This window comes from Lissotriton helveticus, chromosome 7 (assembly GCF_964261635.1).
Source record: "Lissotriton helveticus chromosome 7, aLisHel1.1, whole genome shotgun sequence".
Classification (NCBI taxonomy): domain Eukaryota; kingdom Metazoa; phylum Chordata; class Amphibia; order Caudata; family Salamandridae; genus Lissotriton; species Lissotriton helveticus.
The window spans coordinates 629,998,183-630,015,276 of record NC_136068.1 but is presented as its reverse complement, the minus strand read 5'-3'; the positions used below and the strand labels follow the sequence as shown (position 1 = coordinate 630,015,276).

General features: G+C 48.3%; 1 protein-coding gene across 5 annotated transcripts in view; it reads right to left on the bottom strand.

The window, feature by feature from the left end:
* The window catches only part of CD2BP2 (CD2 cytoplasmic tail binding protein 2), a 117,756-nt gene that overhangs the window by 28,265 nt on the left and 72,397 nt on the right, over positions 1-17,094 (bottom strand). For all 5 annotated transcript variants that reach the window (XM_078652867.1, XM_078652868.1, XM_078652869.1 and 2 more), the window contains exon 6: positions 15,228-15,316. In XM_078652867.1, coding sequence (XP_078508993.1) covers positions 15,228-15,316 — 89 coding nt within the window. The remainder of the gene's footprint in view (positions 1-15,227; positions 15,317-17,094) is intronic.

Here is a 17,094-nt window from a genome sequence, read left to right as displayed (position 1 = left end):
GAGAGGAAGGACGTGGTCCAGTCAAAAACCTTCTCTTGGATATTCAGCTTCTAGGAGGCGTGTCTTTAGAGTGCGATGGCAGACTGTGTCGAAGGCGGCTGACAGGTCCAGGAGGATAAGGGCTGATGTTTCGCCGTTGTCTACTTGGCGCCTGATGTCGTCTGTGGCGGCGATGAGGGCGGTCTCGGTGCTGTGGCTTCGTCTGAATCTGGACTGGGACGGGTCCAAGATGTTGTTGTCTTCCATGTGGCGGGCCTGTTGCATGTTAACAATTTTCTCGATGACCTTTGCCGGGAACGGGAGCAGGGCCGGAAGTTCTTGAGGTCCTTGGGGTCCGCTTTGGGCTTCTTGAGGAGGGCGTTGATTTCGGCGTGCTTCCAGCTTTCCGGAAATGTCGCTGTTTCGAAGGAGATGTTGATGACCTTCCGTCGTTGGGGTGCAATGGCTACGTCTGCTTTGTTGAATACCTGGTGTGGGCACGTGTCAGACAGAGATCCTGAGTGGATGGAGTTCATGACCTTGCGTGTCTCGTCGTCGTTGATGTTGGACCAGGAGGTCAGGCGGTTGGCGCTGGTGGTGTTCACAGGGGAGGTGGAGTCTGCCGTAGTCGGGGCGGTCGTGGTGTTGAAGCTGTCGTGGATGTCAGCGATCTTGCGGTGGAAGAAGATGGCTAGTGAGTCGCACAGTTCTTGTGAGGGCGGGATATCGTTGGCGCTGGGGTTGGAGAGTTCCTTTACGATGCTGAAGAGCTTTTTGCTGTCATGTGCGTTTTTATCCAACCGGTCTTTGAAGGAGGATCTCTTGGCTAATCTGATGAGGTGGTGGTGTCTGCAAGTGGCGTCCTTGTGGGCTGCGTGGTTGTCCGGTGTGCGTAAGTGGAGCCATGTCTTCTCCAGTTTCCTGCATGTGCGTTTAGAGGTCTGGAGCTCGACGGTGAACCAGGTGGCTCTCCTGTTGGCGTGGCTGTTGGAGGGTTTCTTGAGCGGGGCTAGGGTGTTGGCGCAGTAGTCGATCCACTGTCTGAGGTTTCGGGCTGCGGCGTCTGGGTTGGTGGGTTCGGTGGGTGGGTTCTTGGCGAGGGAGGTGATCAGCTGGTCTTCGGTGACTTTGCTACAGCAGCGGCGAGGCAGCTGTTGGGTGCGGTGGTTGGTTTCTTGAAGGTGACATGGATGCAGCGGTGGTCGGTCCAGTGGAGTTCGGTGGTGTGGCCGAAGGCGATGTGGGAGCCTGTGGAGAAGACGGGATCCAGCGTGTGGCCGGCGGCGTGGGTGGGTGCGGTGACGAGTTGTCTGAGGCCGAGGTTGGCGAGGTTGTCAATCAGGGTGGCGGAGTTGGCGTCGTCGTTGTTCCCGAGGTGGAAGTTCAGGTCCCCGAGGAGGATGTAGTCCATGAAGGCGAGTGCATGGGTGCTGGCGAGGTCGGCGATGGAGTCGCTGAAGTGAGCCCGGGGTCCAGGGGGGTCTGTAGCTGAGTGTTCCTCTGAGGGTGGTGTTGGGGTCGGTGTGGATCCAGAAGTGCAGGTGTTCGGCAGTGTTGAGGGTGTCATCTGCGTCGGTGGCGACCTTGAGGGTGGACTTGTGGACGATGGCTATTCCTCCTCCGATTCCGTTGGCGCGATCCCTGCGGGTGATCTTGTAGCCGTCTGGGATGGCTATGGCGATGTCGGGCGCTGAAGAGTCATTCCACCAGGTCTCGGTCAGGAAGGCCACATCTGGGGCAGAGGTGTCGAGCAGATCCCAGAGCTCTATGGCGTGTTTGCGTGCAGAGCGGGTGTTGAGGAGTATGCAGCGGAGGTGGTTGGGTCCAGTCCTTGGAGGTTTGGTGGTTCTGTCGCAGGTGAAGCCGCAGGTGTGGCAGAAGGGTCCGTGGGTCAGTTTCGGGGCGGCCTGGAAGCAGGTGTGGTTTCGGCTGGCATTGAGTGCGTGGAGGGTGCTGGCATCGTAGTGGATTCTGGTGTCGTGGCGTTCGCGGGGTCCTGGCGCTGGGTGCGGTCCAGGTGCGGACGGGCGCAGACGGGCTTGCCTTAGGCAGCTTCTCCGCCGCTTCTCGGCCTGCATATGAGGTGGCTTGGGAGGGAGGAGCGGGGAGGCAAATGGGTGTGCGGGGGGGGGCGGGGCCGCAGGGAAGCAGCGGCGGGAAAGGGCCGGAGCGGCGGGGGGGGCAGGGGGAATTGGCGCACAGGGCAGAGGGGAGGGAAAAACCCAGGGAACAAGGAGGCAGCAGGGACACAGGAACCAGGCAGTCAGGTGACTAGCAGTGGCGTGGCGGTGACCTGCCTGCGAGCAGGGTCAAAGGTCACAAGAAAGGGCAGAAAAGGTCACAAAAATGGGGGGAAACGAGTGGCACAGAGGCAGAAAGGTCACAAGAAAGGGCATAAATGTCACAAATCACGGGGGGACGAGTGGCACAGGAGGCAGAAAGGTCCCAAGAAAGGGCAGAAAGGTCACAAAAAATGGGGGGGAAACGAGTGGCACAGAGGCAGAAAGCTCACAAGAAAGGGCAGAAAGGTCACAAAAAAAAACAGGGGGAAACGAGTGGCACAGGAGGCAGAAAGGGATGTATTGAGGCCGGTGCACCGCTTTTTCAAAATGTTTGATTGCTTGTAATAGTTTTTTTTCCAAATTCTAGGTGCTCCACAGGAAGCGTCTGACGTCCTGAGACGCTTAAAATTATACTGAAACCCTGCTCCTAATGCTCCAGATCTTCAAAGAAACAAAACCATGTTTGAACTGTGGAAATTGCAACAGTATCATCAAGGGGAGTAGGATCAATCACCCCATGAAAGGTCATGAAATAAAGCTTAAGGTTAAAGCCACGTGCGACACAGCAAATGTCATTTACGCTTTGAAATGTCCTTGCGGAAAACTATATATTGTAAAGACTGAAAGGCGCATAAAAACAAGACTCACAGAACATAAATCTAATATACGCACAAAAAACATGAAATCTGCTATAGCTGTGCATTTTATTGAGGAACAACACAACATATCGCAGTTAAAATACATCGTACTTTAGACTGTGGACAAAAAAGAAGGAAGGGACAATACCAAACACCTTCTACAACGGGAGAATTTCTGGATACAAAAATTATCCTCACACAAGCCCAATGGTCTTAATGACCGTATAGAACTATCATGTTACTTATGAACTTATAATATGTTCCCTGGTCCCTATGGGGTCTCTTGCGAAACAATGATCATCTTGATTTTATGTTGTTTTTTAACCATGATATTTGCATGACAAGTATTGAATGTGTTCTCACCCTTGCTTGTTTGTACTTCAGGCACTACAGGCTCAGTCACTCTAGCTTCTATGACAACTCACCACGTTAGTTTTACACTTTTTTATACACAGTATAGACAGCGCAGGGTTCGTATCCCGGGGCCGTCCATTACTGATCCTTGGTTTAGTTTCTTTTTGATTATCGGCTTACTTTGGGCACACTATTATTATGCGGCACATTAACATGACCTAACCACTAATAGAATAATTTAGTAAGTTTTCACGCGCTCGTTTCAGAACGCTATCATCCAGCAGTAAGAATATTTTCTTTAGCTCGATCCATCACGTGATCGGAGCTTCAGCCAATCAGTGTCTACTCGGGAATCTCATAAACAAGGAGTAATGGTGCTCGCTATGTTTGGAGCCGACGTAAAGTTGATGAAGTCTTGTTACGAGTACAAAACAGGTTAGTTGGGTCAGGGTAGGACCCTTATAGACTATGATAGTAAACTTTTAGAATGAAATCGGATCACTAAACACTGATTGTTGTTTTCTTGTCTTTTGTTAGCGTTTGGTCAATCGAAGGTTTCAGTTTGATAGAATCGGCATGTGAGTGTAAGCAAAATCGCATAGCCTTAGCATTGCACGGGCTGTAAGGTGGTTTAAGGTGACGCATGTTAGCTCACGGAGAAGATGTTTTATGCCTATTAGGTTTTTTAATACCACGTCACTTAGAGCACATATTTGGAATTTCTTTGGGATCATGCTTTATTTTACACCATGGCACTGCATTTTCACAGTAATACAGGTGAATATGTCATTACTATGCCATCAACAGATTGAGGAACATATGATACATGCTTATTATGGTTTTCTTTTCCTTTTAGTATTGTTCCCTGATGAAGGGCATTATAATGTGCCCGAAATGCATTGGATTTGACTAATGCCACATGTTAAATAAGGAAATGAATGGATAACACAAAAATATAGAAGAATACAACAAATGTTTTTTCAAAGAAACGTCATGTGAATAAAACATGGTACATTTTGGAAATGAAAATTGTGTGGAGAACCCTCATTTCATATTGAGGGAGGATTGAGTGCCCACGGGGATGCCACTAATGTCTCATTAGGAGCACGGGTTACAGAGGCAGAAAGCTCACAAGAAAGGGCAGAAAGGTTTCATGTTCTATGCTTACTAACATCTCAGGTCTCACTCTGTTTGATTAATAATGGGCTCTTATAAAGGACAACAGCCACTGTTTAATTTCCAAACCAGCCTTTGTTCTCATGCTTTGATTCACGCCTTGAAGATCTCCATGCTGCCACTATTGTGAATGTTATTGGGCTTTGGCAGCTGACACATTACTCTGTTTTAGTCTCAAGCTCAGTGTTTGGTCTCATGCGGAGATTACTCCTGGGTGACAAGCTTCATTTTGTATAGTTGGTTAGATCTGCAAGACTCACTCTGTATGGATATTGCTGGGCTACGACATCTGTAAGGCTAAGTATGCTTTTTCCAGGACTACCTGACTAATAGGCCTTTTTTTCTCAAGGCCAAATGTTTGAGTCTAGCGTGATCAAGAGTTCACTCAGCCTCTGGCCCGCTCTTTTATCTCACCCTGCAACCAGGGTGCCATGAAGACAAGACAAAGTGCTTGCCTATCGCTAACCATGTAATGAATGACTCACTGCGTTCAGACCTAAACTCTGGCACACAGGAAGAGTGAAGGATGTTTCCACCGACACACGGGGTTGTATGAGCAAGTTAACTGGGGACACAGGAACAAGCCTGGTCCAGACATGGGAATGAGGTAGATTGATGGTTTGCACATATTGGGGTGGGGGATGATAATATGTAGGGGAAAGGGGATTCAGCAACACATGGTTAGAGCAGTAATTCTTGCAGCACCGGGGTGCAAAGTAAGGACGTATGCTGAAGCTGTAGACTCTGCTGTCACCTCACTCAGCCACCACTGTCATTCTCCTGACTGTAGTAATGAATATGCTACTTACCAGTATGCATCTGTTCTTGGCATGTAGGGCTGCTGACATTCATATCTATAGCATAGATCGCCGCCTAGAGTTGGGGTCCGGATGATTGCATATTGTTGTCCTGGAAGAGTCTTCGAAGTATCACGAGATAGGTGGCTCTTCCCCTGGACTACAGTGCGCATGGGCATCGACTCCATCCCTAGATTGTTTTTAGCCATTGTGGCGAAGATGGAGTGTAACAGTGTGAGCGATGACCATGCTAAGAGTAAGTGTGAATTCTGCAGCCGCTACAGGCGCCGGGGAGGAGGGTGGGCGATATGAATGTCAGCAGCCCTACATGCCAAGAACAGATGCATACTGGTAAGTAGCATATTCAGTTCGAGGCATGTGGGCTGCTGAATTCATATCTATAGCATAGAATATATAGCAGTCCCTCCATTAACGGCGCCGCCTGTGCCAGCTGCAGACGTTTGAAAAAGTGTCTTAAGAACAGCCTGTCCTACAGCTGCTTGCTGCTTGGAGTGCACATCTACACAGTAGTGTTTAGTAAATGTGTGTGGTGTAGACCATGTGGCTGCTCTACAAATGTCTTCCAAAGGGATATTACCAAGGAAAGCCATGGAGGCCCCCAACTTGCGGGTGGAGTGGGCTCTGGGGGGGACCGTTAAAGTGCGCTTAGCCTTGTGATAGCAAATTTGAATACACTTAACGATCCACCTGGCTATACCTGCTTTGGAAATGGGGTTGCCTTTGTGCTGGGCTGAAAAGGCAACGAAGAGTTGTTGTGTCTTCCTAAACTCTTTGGTCCTATCGATGTAGTACATCAAAGCTCGTTTGACGTCAAGAGTGTGGAGCATTCTTTCGGCTACTGTCTCTGGGTTTTGAAAGAACGCGGGCAGTTCAATGGTCTGATTGACATGGAACTGTGAATCCACCTTAGGAAGAAATTTAGGGTTAGTGCGCAGCACCACCCTGTTGGAGTGAATTTGTATGAAAGGCTCTTGTACAGTGAGCGCCTGGAGCTCACTAACACGTCGCAGAGACGTAATGGCTATTAGAAAAGCCACTTTCCATGTTAAAAACTGAACCTCGCATGAATGCAGAGGCTCAAAAGGTGGGCCCATCAGCCTGGTGAGGATCACATTAAGGTTCCATACAGGAGCTGGCGGGGTCCTGGGAGGGATGACCCGTTTCAGTCCTTCTAGGAAGGCTTTAATGGCAGGCACTCTGAAAGCGGAGAGATGCTGCCTGTTTTGGAAATAAGCCGCTATGGCGGATAAGTGTATCCGAATGGAAGCATATGCCAAATTGCATTTGTAAAGATGTAACAAATAACAGATGATGTTGTGAGTGGATGCATCTAGCGGGTTGATGTTGTGTTCTGTACAGTAAATGACAAACTGCTTCCATTTTGCTGCATAGCAGGCTCTGGTGGTGGGCTTTCTTGCCTCCCGTATGATATCCATGCAGTCGGAGGTAAGATAAGGTAGCCAAATTCTAAGACTTCAGGAGCCAGATCGCCAGGTTGAGCTGTTGCGGGTCTGGGTGCTGAATGTCGCCATGGCTCTGCGTCAAAAGTCTGGGCGTGAGGTGCAGCCTTTGATGCGGTACCACTGAGAGTTCTAGAAACGTGGTGTACCATGGTTGGCGTGCCCACGTTGGAGCAACCAGGATGAGCGTCATCGAGTGTTGCTTTAGCTTTCTTGCCACCAGCGGTTTTAGAGGTGCTGGGGGAAAAGCGTACGCAAATCTGCCTGACCAGTTCATCCATATCGCATTGCCCTGCGACTGTGGCTGAGGGAACCTGGCGGCAAAGTGTTGGCATTTTGCGTTTTCCCTTGTGGCAAACAGGTCTATCTCTGGATGACCCCACTGCTGGAAGTAAGGGTGGAGTACTGATGGATGTATCTCCCACTCGTGCATTTGGTGGCTGTACCTGCTGAGCAGATCCGCCATCTGATTGTCCTTGCCTGGGAGGTGTTCCGCCATGAGGAAGATGTTCCTCTGAATGGCCCACTTCCACATGCTCTGAGCCAGATGAGACAACTGTGGAGAGTGTGTACCTCCCTGCTTTTGAATGTAGTACATGGCTGTCATGTTGTCCGTCCGGATCAACACTACTTGGTTGCACAGATGTACTTTGAATGCCTTCATTGCCATGAAGATTGCCATCAGTTCTAGGTAGTTGATGTGCATCTTCTGTTGCTGCGTTGTCCATAGTCCCTGCACCGTGTAGTGGAGTACATGAGCTCCCCAACCCTGGAGAGATGCGTCCGTCGTCAGGATAATTTGTGGCTCAGGCTCTTGGAACGGTCGGCCCTTGCAAAGGTTGTGTGGATTCCACCAATGCAGAGAGTTGTATGCCCGACCGGTCACCAACACTAGGTCTTTTAACTGTCCTTGAGCCTGATTCCACTGACGTGCCAAGCACTCTTGAAGCGGACGCATATGTAGCCTCGCGTGTGGGACTATGAAGATGCAGGAGGCCATCATGCCCATCAACTGCATGAACACTCTCGCTGGAAGCGAGTGTTGCGGTCTGAACTTTCGGATCAGCGACTGAATGCTGTCGATCCTCACAGAATTCGGCTAAGCCGTGGCCGCCAGAGTATCTATTGTCGCGCCCAGATACTGCCGCACATGGGCTGGCTGAAGGTGCGATTTGGGATAATTTAGTGAGAATCCCAGATCGTGAAGAAGGTGAATGGTGTGGTACATGTTGGCGGCGCACTGCTGGGCCGACTTTGCTTGGACAAGCCAGTCGTCCACATAAAGGTAAACGTGAACGTTCTGCCTCCTGAGGTGCGCAGCCACTGTCGCCAGGCATTTCGTGAACACCCTGGGCTCTGTGGTCACCCCGAAAGGTAGGACTTTGAACTGATAATGCCGACCCTGAATGGTGAATCTGAGGTATTTTCTGTGTGATGGATGTAGTAGAATTTGAAAATATGCATCCTTGAGATCCAAGGTTGCGAGGAAGTCTCCCTGGTTGAGCAACGGAAGAACTTGCTGCAGCGTCAGCATGTGAAAGTGTTCTGAGAGAATATACTGGTTTAGGGGTCTGAGGTCCAGTATGGGTCTGAGGGACCCGTCCTTCTTCGGGATTAAGAAGTACAGGGAATACACTCCTGTGCCTTCTTCCTCCACCGGCACGAGCTCGATTGCTCCCTTTTGCAGCATGACAAGTACCTCCTGCTGCAATAAGTGCAAATGCTCTGTGGACATAGGACGGTGTTTTGGTGGTATGTTGGGTGGAGTGGATGTTAACTCCAGACAATAACCGAACTGGATATGTTTCCTGACCCACCTGTCTGTGGTGATGGATTTCCAGTCTGGCAGGAACTGCTGGAGTCTCCCCCCCGACAGGTGTGGTATGGTCGGGGGGCAGTGGCAGGGCGTCACTGTTTGTTGGTGGCAGAGGAACGGGAGTTGTTATTCCCACGGCCTCTGCCCTTGGAACGGTTGCCCCGATAGCCGCCTCTACTCTGCTTAGTGTAAGAGGACTGCGCCCCCCCTTTAGTGTATTGCGTTTGCTGGGACATTTGGCCTCTGGAACACCTCTTGCCTGAGCGACGAAAAGTGCTGCCCCTAACTGTTGGGACTGGAGAGCTCCCATGGACTTTGCAGTCTCGGTATCCTTCTTTATTTTTTCCAGTGTGGTATCCACCTCAGGACCAAATAACCTATCGGGGTTTAGCGGCTGATTGAGGATAGTGGTTTGTATCTCCGGCTTGAAACCGGAGATTCTGAGCCATGCCTGACGTCTCAACATCACACTGGTGTTAATGGCCCTGGCCGCGGTGTCCGCCACGTCCAGTGCACATTTAATAGAAGCGTTGGAGATGAGCTTCCCTTCCTGAATGAGCATTTCCGCCGCCTCTTTATACTGATCTGGTAGATGTTGTAACAGGGTCTCTAGTGTGTCATAGTGCGCCCTGTCATATCTGGCCAAGAGTGCCTGAGTGTTTGAGATACGCCAGATATTGGCTGCTTGAGCCGCCACCCTCTTCCCTGATGCCTCCAGCACTTTAGATTCCTTGTCAGGGGGAGGAGCATCACCAGTGGTTTGCGAATTCGCCCTCTTCCGGGCATTAGAAACGACCAGAGAGTCCAATGGCAACTGGCCCTTGGTGTGGGTAGGGTCGCCAGGTGCCGGCTTATATTTCTTCTCAATTCTAGGGTTGATCACCCTGGCACGTGTGGGTTCCTTAAAAATGTCTGCAGCATGTTTCAGAACCCCTTTCAACATTGGGAGAGTTTTGACAGTTTTTTGTGCCGTGGAAAAGGTATCAAAAAGGAAGTCCACGTCAATAGGGTCAGCGTGTAGCTCCACGTCGTGGTTCTTTGCCGCCCTCTCAATTAGAGCATTAAATGCCGCAGAATCCTCAGTAGGAGAGGGTTTGACATTGTACACCTGAGTGTCCGGGGCAGTTTGCGGATCCCCTGGGTCCCCTGCATCTGCCCAAGAGTCCTGGTGATCCTCAGGATCAGTGTTGGCAGGAAAGTTATACTCCTCGTCATCACCTTCCCCAGCCTCCACATCTGAATAAGTGGGTGAGGGTGTAGCAACTCTTGGAGTCCGTGGAGCAAGTGGCTCAACCAGAACCGGGGAATCCGTAGAAGGCTTCTTGCGCTTCAAAGGAATCGTGTAGGACTCCAAAGGCTGTGTCGCCGTGATCTTTCTCTTGTAGAGGGTAAGTTTACCGGTGTCGGCGTCGATAAAGTGTTCCGACTGCTCCTCCATCAAGGGTTGTCGATGCTTTAAGCTTCCAAGCTGCTAAGAAGGCTTCGACCCTGCAGCCTCTTGCACGGGCGCTTTGGCGACCGACCTTGGTGCGAAGGCCTTCGTACCACCTTCGGCGGCACCGTAAACAGGAGTGGCGTCGAAGACTTTGGCGTTTTGGCAGCCTGCTTTGGGGTTGTGGCATCCTTTGGATCGACCGCGGAAGCCTTGTTCCTGATGCGTTGCAGTGAGTCCGACACCTGCTTCGTAAAGGAAGCGGACGGTTTCGTCGACCCGACAGACGTCCTCAGTCCACCAGCGTGTGAAGACTCGAGCGTCGATGTCTTTGGATTTTCCTGCCGAGGTGCAGGATCAGCCCTCTTAGGTGCGCCGTGTCCAACATCCGCATCGATGTCCTTCGGCGCCGACGACTTCGAGTCGGCGGCCTTGACTCCTGGGTTTGGGGCCCCAGTCTTCGGCCCGACACCCTTGCTAGATTTTGGATCGACGCCCTTGCCCAACTTTGGCTCGACGCCTTTGTTCGACTTCACCGGGTCGACAATTTTCTTCGGTTTCGGCTGCCCCGACGTATCGGAAGACGAGGAGGCGGCCAGAGGGACAGACGTCTTCTGTTTCGATGGCGTCTCCATCACTTTCGTTTTCGTCGACACCGAAGGTTTCATTTTCGGTTTGACTAACGGCGGCTCCGCAGAAGTGTCCGTAGCCGGGCCCGTAGGCGAGGCCGTGGATTTGGGTGGAAGGTCTTGGGTAAGGCCGTGTGGCGATCCTGCGACCTGAGCCTTAGTGATTGTTCGAACGGGGCATAGCTCTTCGCCCGAGCTATCTTCCATGGCCCCATAGGCCTCATTGTCGTCTCCTACCTCGTCGACGACTTCTTCTGCATCGACCGCTTCGACGTCCGCGTCGTAGTCGATCTCCTCCGCTGGAGGCGAAATCTGCAAATGAACTTCTTGTTCGTCTGCTTCTTCTCTCTCGAAGATGTCCACCGGTGCCGGGGCCGACTGCTGGGCCTCCTTCATCGTGGTCCGGCGACAGGCACTTGTTGCACACCGGGTGGACGTCGATGTGGGGATACTTCGATCCACACACAGGACATTTCTTGAACGGGCTCCGTTCCATGATGTGTCGTCGAAAGTCTTGCCGCGTCGACTGGGCCTCGAGCACCGAAGAGCCACGCGACTCCTCGGGATGTCTGACTCGGGAACTGAGCCGGAGCAGAGCTGGGCACCGAGCGCAAAACAATACCGACGGTATAGGAAAAAGGCCTTCAGGCCTTAAGAAAAGTTTATATTGATTCCGAACTGGAGAGAACGAATATACATCCGAACCCAATGGCGGAAAAAAACAATCTGGGGATGGAGTCGATGCCCATGCGCACTGTAGTCCAGGGGAGGAGCCACCTATCTCGTGATACTTCGAAGACTCTTCCAGGACAACAATGTGCAATCATCCGGACCCAACACTAGGCTATAGATATGAATTCAGCAGCCCACATGCCTCGAACGCACTGACACTGGGTAAATGTCCTGAGATCCCCTTTCACATCCGAGAGAGGAGGCACCTGCACGTCTCGGACGTCCCAAGTGTACCGATTTCTGGCTTTCAGGAATCCTGAAACGTTGCCAGAAGTAAGCTGTTACAGTCGTATTTTCCGGGGATAAACCTAGCAAAAAGTTGTACATTCCATTTTCACTTGACCAAACATAAATGTGTATAACTGCTCATGTGAAAATCATCCGAGCCCTAGATAATTACCTTTTCTACACAAGGAAAGAAAAATGTTACAGACCCTGTAAGCATCTGTTCGTAGTGTGTAGTGCTGTATATTCACATGCTCTGCATTCTTCTATCTAGTGTTGGGCTCAAATATTACAACTTGTTTTTTGTTTGAAGACGCTGCGAGAGACAGGATGTGCTCGACTCCTCACTTAGTCCACAATGTGCATGGGTACTGATGCCGTACAAGATCGTTATCTGTTCAGTGGCAAAAAGTGGTGTTAAGTAAGACCGATGCAATGTGATGTGCCGGATGCATTATAAAGTATTGAAAAAGGAAAGTATGAAATAAGCGAACATTTGCAATCATTGTTACCTTCCAGGGAGAAGGGTAAGTGCATGTGAATCTGTCCATATACTTTATCACCCTGTGGAAGGCTATGACTACATCACGTTGGTCTTTCTCTTTTTAGCCTGTATATTGGCTTAACAAAAATAAGGAGAAAATGCTATTCTTATGGAGCCGTGCCACTTGATTCCTTGAGTTCCGGTGTCTGAGGAGAGGAGAGACGGGGAATTGGGAGCAGACTTTGCTGTAAGTCTACATCACTACATGCTTTGAACAGATGATTACAAGGCAAGAAACATTTTCCTTTCATAGCATATGTGGCTGTAGATACACATGCTATGCAAGGACTGTAACGCAGTTTCTAAGTGAGCAAATGATACAGCTATTTGGAATAATATTCTTAACACCATTTGGCCAACTAAACTTACCCTTTTGACAGCAAAAGCCGCAAAGAGCTGGTTAGTTTTGCTGAAGGACTTAGACCTGTCAATATTGTACATGAGCGCCTGCTTGACGTCAAAGGTGTGTAACGCCCTTTCAGCTATAGAATCTGGTTGAGGAAAGAATATAGGCAGCTCAACAGTCTGGTTAGTATGGAAAGGTACCTTGACCAGGAACTTTGGATTCGTTCTGTGGGCCACCCTGTCCTTGTTTAGCTCAATTAATGGTTTTTAAATGGTGAGCGTGTGTAACTCGATGATGCACCAGAGTGCATTTATGGCTACTAAAGACGCCACTTTCCAAAATAGAAAGCGCAGATTGCAAGACTAAGGATTCAAAAGGTATACCCATAAGCCTTGTGAGAACTGTTATGGTTCCACACTGTAACTGGGGGTCTACTTGGGGGTACTGCCCATTTAAGCCCCTCCATAAATGCCTTAATTGCAGGGATTTTTTTTTAATGTTCTGCATACATGCTGTGACAGCAGCCATGTGAAGACGTATGGCAGTATAAGAAAGATACGCCTTCTATATGTGTGAAAGGTGACAAATGATGTCTTGGACCCAGACTTTAAATTGATCTATTTGCTTCAAGATGCAGTAGTGGACTAATCTTGGCTGCATGGCTTGCATGAGTTTTAGTGCTTCACCCAGCATGGCCATACACTCATCCGGGAGGTTTAGGTAAGCAAACTAAGACCTCAGGCGCCAAACTGCCAGTACAAGCTGTCTGGGATCTGGGTGCCCAATTTGTTAGTGTTGTGGCGAATGAAGATGTGGCCTCATCAGTAGCTTCTTATCAGGACTGCTAACCATCTTCAGGAGCATTGAGTACTAGGGCTGTTGGAGCCACTAAGAGGAGGGTCATAGACATCTGCCTCAACTTCCTCATCACGTACAGAATGAGTGTGATAGGAGAAGAGAAAAAGCACAGCCAAATATCCCTCACAAACTCTTCCATATTGCACTGCCCTTGGACTGTGGATCTGGATACCTGGAGGCAAAGCGTCTGCATTTTGCGGTTTCTGTGGTGGTGAAGAGGTCGATGGCTGGGTCCAATGGGATAAATGTGGGCCATGTGCCACTGGAACTAAGTTGCCCCCAATCTAAGGGGCCAAAACTGGCCTTGGATGTGCTGTATTCCAGTTCAGAGTCCATGGATTTGCAGTTTGGGCTAGACTGTTCCTATTGGTGCAGGGCCAAGGCTGATTTGCATATGTGGGGGCTAATCTCAGGCGGCATAGTGGGCAATACAAAAACAATGGACTGGATTACGACCCCATGCAATAAACAGTGGCTGAGATGAATTCAAGCATTCTATCACTGTTCTGTATTTCTTGTGACGCCCTACGTATCATGGATATTCCAACATTGTGGGTTAATTGCTCACTGAGCCACTGGGGCCAAGCTGCACTAGGCTGAACAGGTCCAAAAAGTCCGAATCCAGTCTTGAGTTGCTTGTGTTCTGGTTCAGAGAGGACCTGGGTTTGTAGTTCATGCTGGTCTGTTCCCATAGGTGCTGGAACAAGGCTAATTTGCGTATGGCTGGTTCTAATCTGAGGTGGCATGATGGGAAAAAAACAGGAACAGGGATGCAGCCAAGAGTAGTAACCAGTGGCTGAGATTAATCAAGCATCCCACCCATCACTTTTTTGCATTTATTATCTTGCCAAATTCATTTGTGCAGCAACCAAATTGTGATTATTGCTCACAATGTGAGCAAACAAGGGAAGTGAGGCAGAGCAAAACAATTAATTCGCCCAAGATTACACTTCATGGCCAGACTACAAGTGGTATCTTGATAATTAATAACCGAGGCACTGGATCTAAAGTACAATCTGAATTTATTTACAGTACATTTTGTAAAATGTACTGAATGCTTTACAATAAATATGGCAGATCAATGAAGAGAATGCAAATATTCAAACAGCAGACATAAAAACAGCTCTGGTATAAACTGAGAAGTGGCATTATCAGAGCACTGCTAAAATCCAGACCATGCCGTAATATGAGCTAGTCTGATCAAAGCTTCGCTATACCGATGACACTACCATCATTTGACACATCACTGTTTGGCACCAAATGGGACATGCATATTTTTGGAATATTAGGCATTTAATAAAATTCCACTTCCCCTGATTGGCAATGTTGTTTCCTTCACTTTCTAGACATCCAGTCAATAATACACTGTTGGTGTCAAACAGCCTGCATTGCCTCACAGATCACACACGTTTTCAGTGTTTTATGAACTCCAAGCAGAAAGAAAGCTACCCATGTGTTTATTAAAATAAGAGACTCTGAGACAAGAGAGTGAACAACAGATTGGTGCTGCTAGATCAGGACTCAATATGTTGTACAATACAGATTTTTCCCAGCACTCTTAGCCAAAAATATATGCACATTTGTCGTTTGCCAACGAGATCTCAAACTGGAGATGAAGGCGAGGAGGTGCTCAGCAGGAAAGCAAAATAAAGATATGCTTTAAAAAGAAAGGTTTGCTATAATAGGCCTCAGACAAAGGATACAAGAGTGGCAAATGTCAAAGGAGGACTTGATCAGCATGTGTCTGACAATGCTGAGAAAATGTCATATCAGGACTGGAGGTATGGAGAGGGGTGCACAGCAACTGCTAACGCCGGCCTCAATGGGTGGGTGTGACTAAGGACAGACTTCAAACAACCAGTGGATGAGCAGGAGGAAAGGGATTGACATAGAACTGCTGACAAACTAGATGGAAGCAGTCTGCTGCCCAGGACTCACCTGCATCTGTGCACTGCTGAAAGGACCGTACAGCTCAGCTTTGTCGTTATTTTCCCACTTGTATTCCCACATTGTGTCATCCAACATAGCTGCGGGAAAAAGGAGAGACGCATTGAAGATTTCAGCAGGTTAAGAAAGATTCACATGTCCATTGTCACATTTTTTACCTGATACAGCTCCACACAAAACAATATTTTATATTGACTTTCCTTTTCAATAAATAAAAGCAAATATCAAAGCAAATATCAAAGCAATGCAGCTCAGGTGTCGAGAAGAGGCTGAAACACACTGGGGCTGAGAACAGGAGCTTAGGGGTTGAAGGGTACCTCGAGGGCAGGGTAGCAGTGGGGGGGGGGGGTACCCAGAGCTATCCAGAGATTTGCAATGTGTACATTAAACTATTATTAGACATGTGCAAAATAATAAAGATGCAACCAGGAATTTCAGAAGAAAGTAAACATGTCTGGGAGGGTAGAGTTAAGACATAGCTCGTATCTTTGAGCACTAGCTCCTCTCCTCCACTGGGTCGAGGGCGGGTCACATGTCAATCTAAAACATTTCCAGGTGCAAAACTATTGCTTCAGGTAAACAGTTTCTTTTGCAGCATGAAATCCTTCTAGATTCATCTGCTGTGCATCAATTATGTAACTGCTTTGCTCCTGTGGAGAAGGGTGAGAAGTCTGGGTAATGAAAAGTATGTGTGTTAAGGGTATCTGACTTACCAGGTTTTCACTTTGCAACAGTGGTGTCCCATACAAATGAGTATGGAGGACTAGATTGCTGTTGAACAAATGTTGTTAATGGGAACACTAACAGTGTATGTTAAAGTTGGCCCTTTCTTCCCACTGGAATATGACTGTGTTTTTGTCCAGAACTCTACCAGTTAAGGATTGTCGTGGGTGAATCATTTATACAATCCTTATTTATACATTTAGCTTTGTAACTGCTTCTCCTTAATCCTGCGTGCACAAGCAACAAAGAACTGTTGCTAACCTTGTATCCTTTAGGCAATACAAGATGGCCATTCTAACAGTCTAGGAAATGTAAAGCCGTTTCAGCTGGCAGAGCTGGACATAAAAGAAAGAGGGCAAGAGTACTGCTTGACGGATATGAAAGTTAGATATTAACTTGGCGATAAATGTAGGATTTGTGCGCATAGCTGTCTTATCTTTATGATTTTGTGAGGTAGGCTCTTTTACTAATTTAGATTTCCACTAATCTTGCATAATGAAGTACTGTAAATTAAAAAGAAAAAAGTTCAAGTCCAATGTTTCAAGACTGTCCTATGCACTTGTTCAAAAGGAGATCTCATAACACTACTTACGACAAATTTCAAACTCTAAATTGTTATTGGAGCAGCATGTGCTGGATACATTCAATGTGCTCACGCAAGAACCTCTTGATAGCTCGTAGTATAAATAGCTTATTACATGTTACTATCCCTTGTGAAAGCAGCAATACCTGAAGAATTTTAAGAGGCTTACCATAATTTGTTGCATAGCTAATGCATGACATTCATTACAAGCCTCGCTTGGGCATGTTGTGCTTGAAATTGATGGTCTTGATGTCACTGTACAAAGCATGTCCTTTTTGTCGCATAACACATGTTGCTGACCTTTGAGTACTCTTTTTGACATTCATACATTCTTGTGGTGGGTTAAGATTACCAAGCTTCTTGACTTTAGGAGCCAAGCTTTTCGGTTCGGAACAGGAAAAAAATAGCTTCCCTCTTTTTATTGTCAACACCACTGGTAACGATAGCAGCATTAACATCTCCTTTTGGTGATGGTAATGAGGTGAGATACCATGTTTGTCAAGTTCATTGTATTGGAAGAAGATGGTCTTATTGGGCACCTGTTGAGGACTG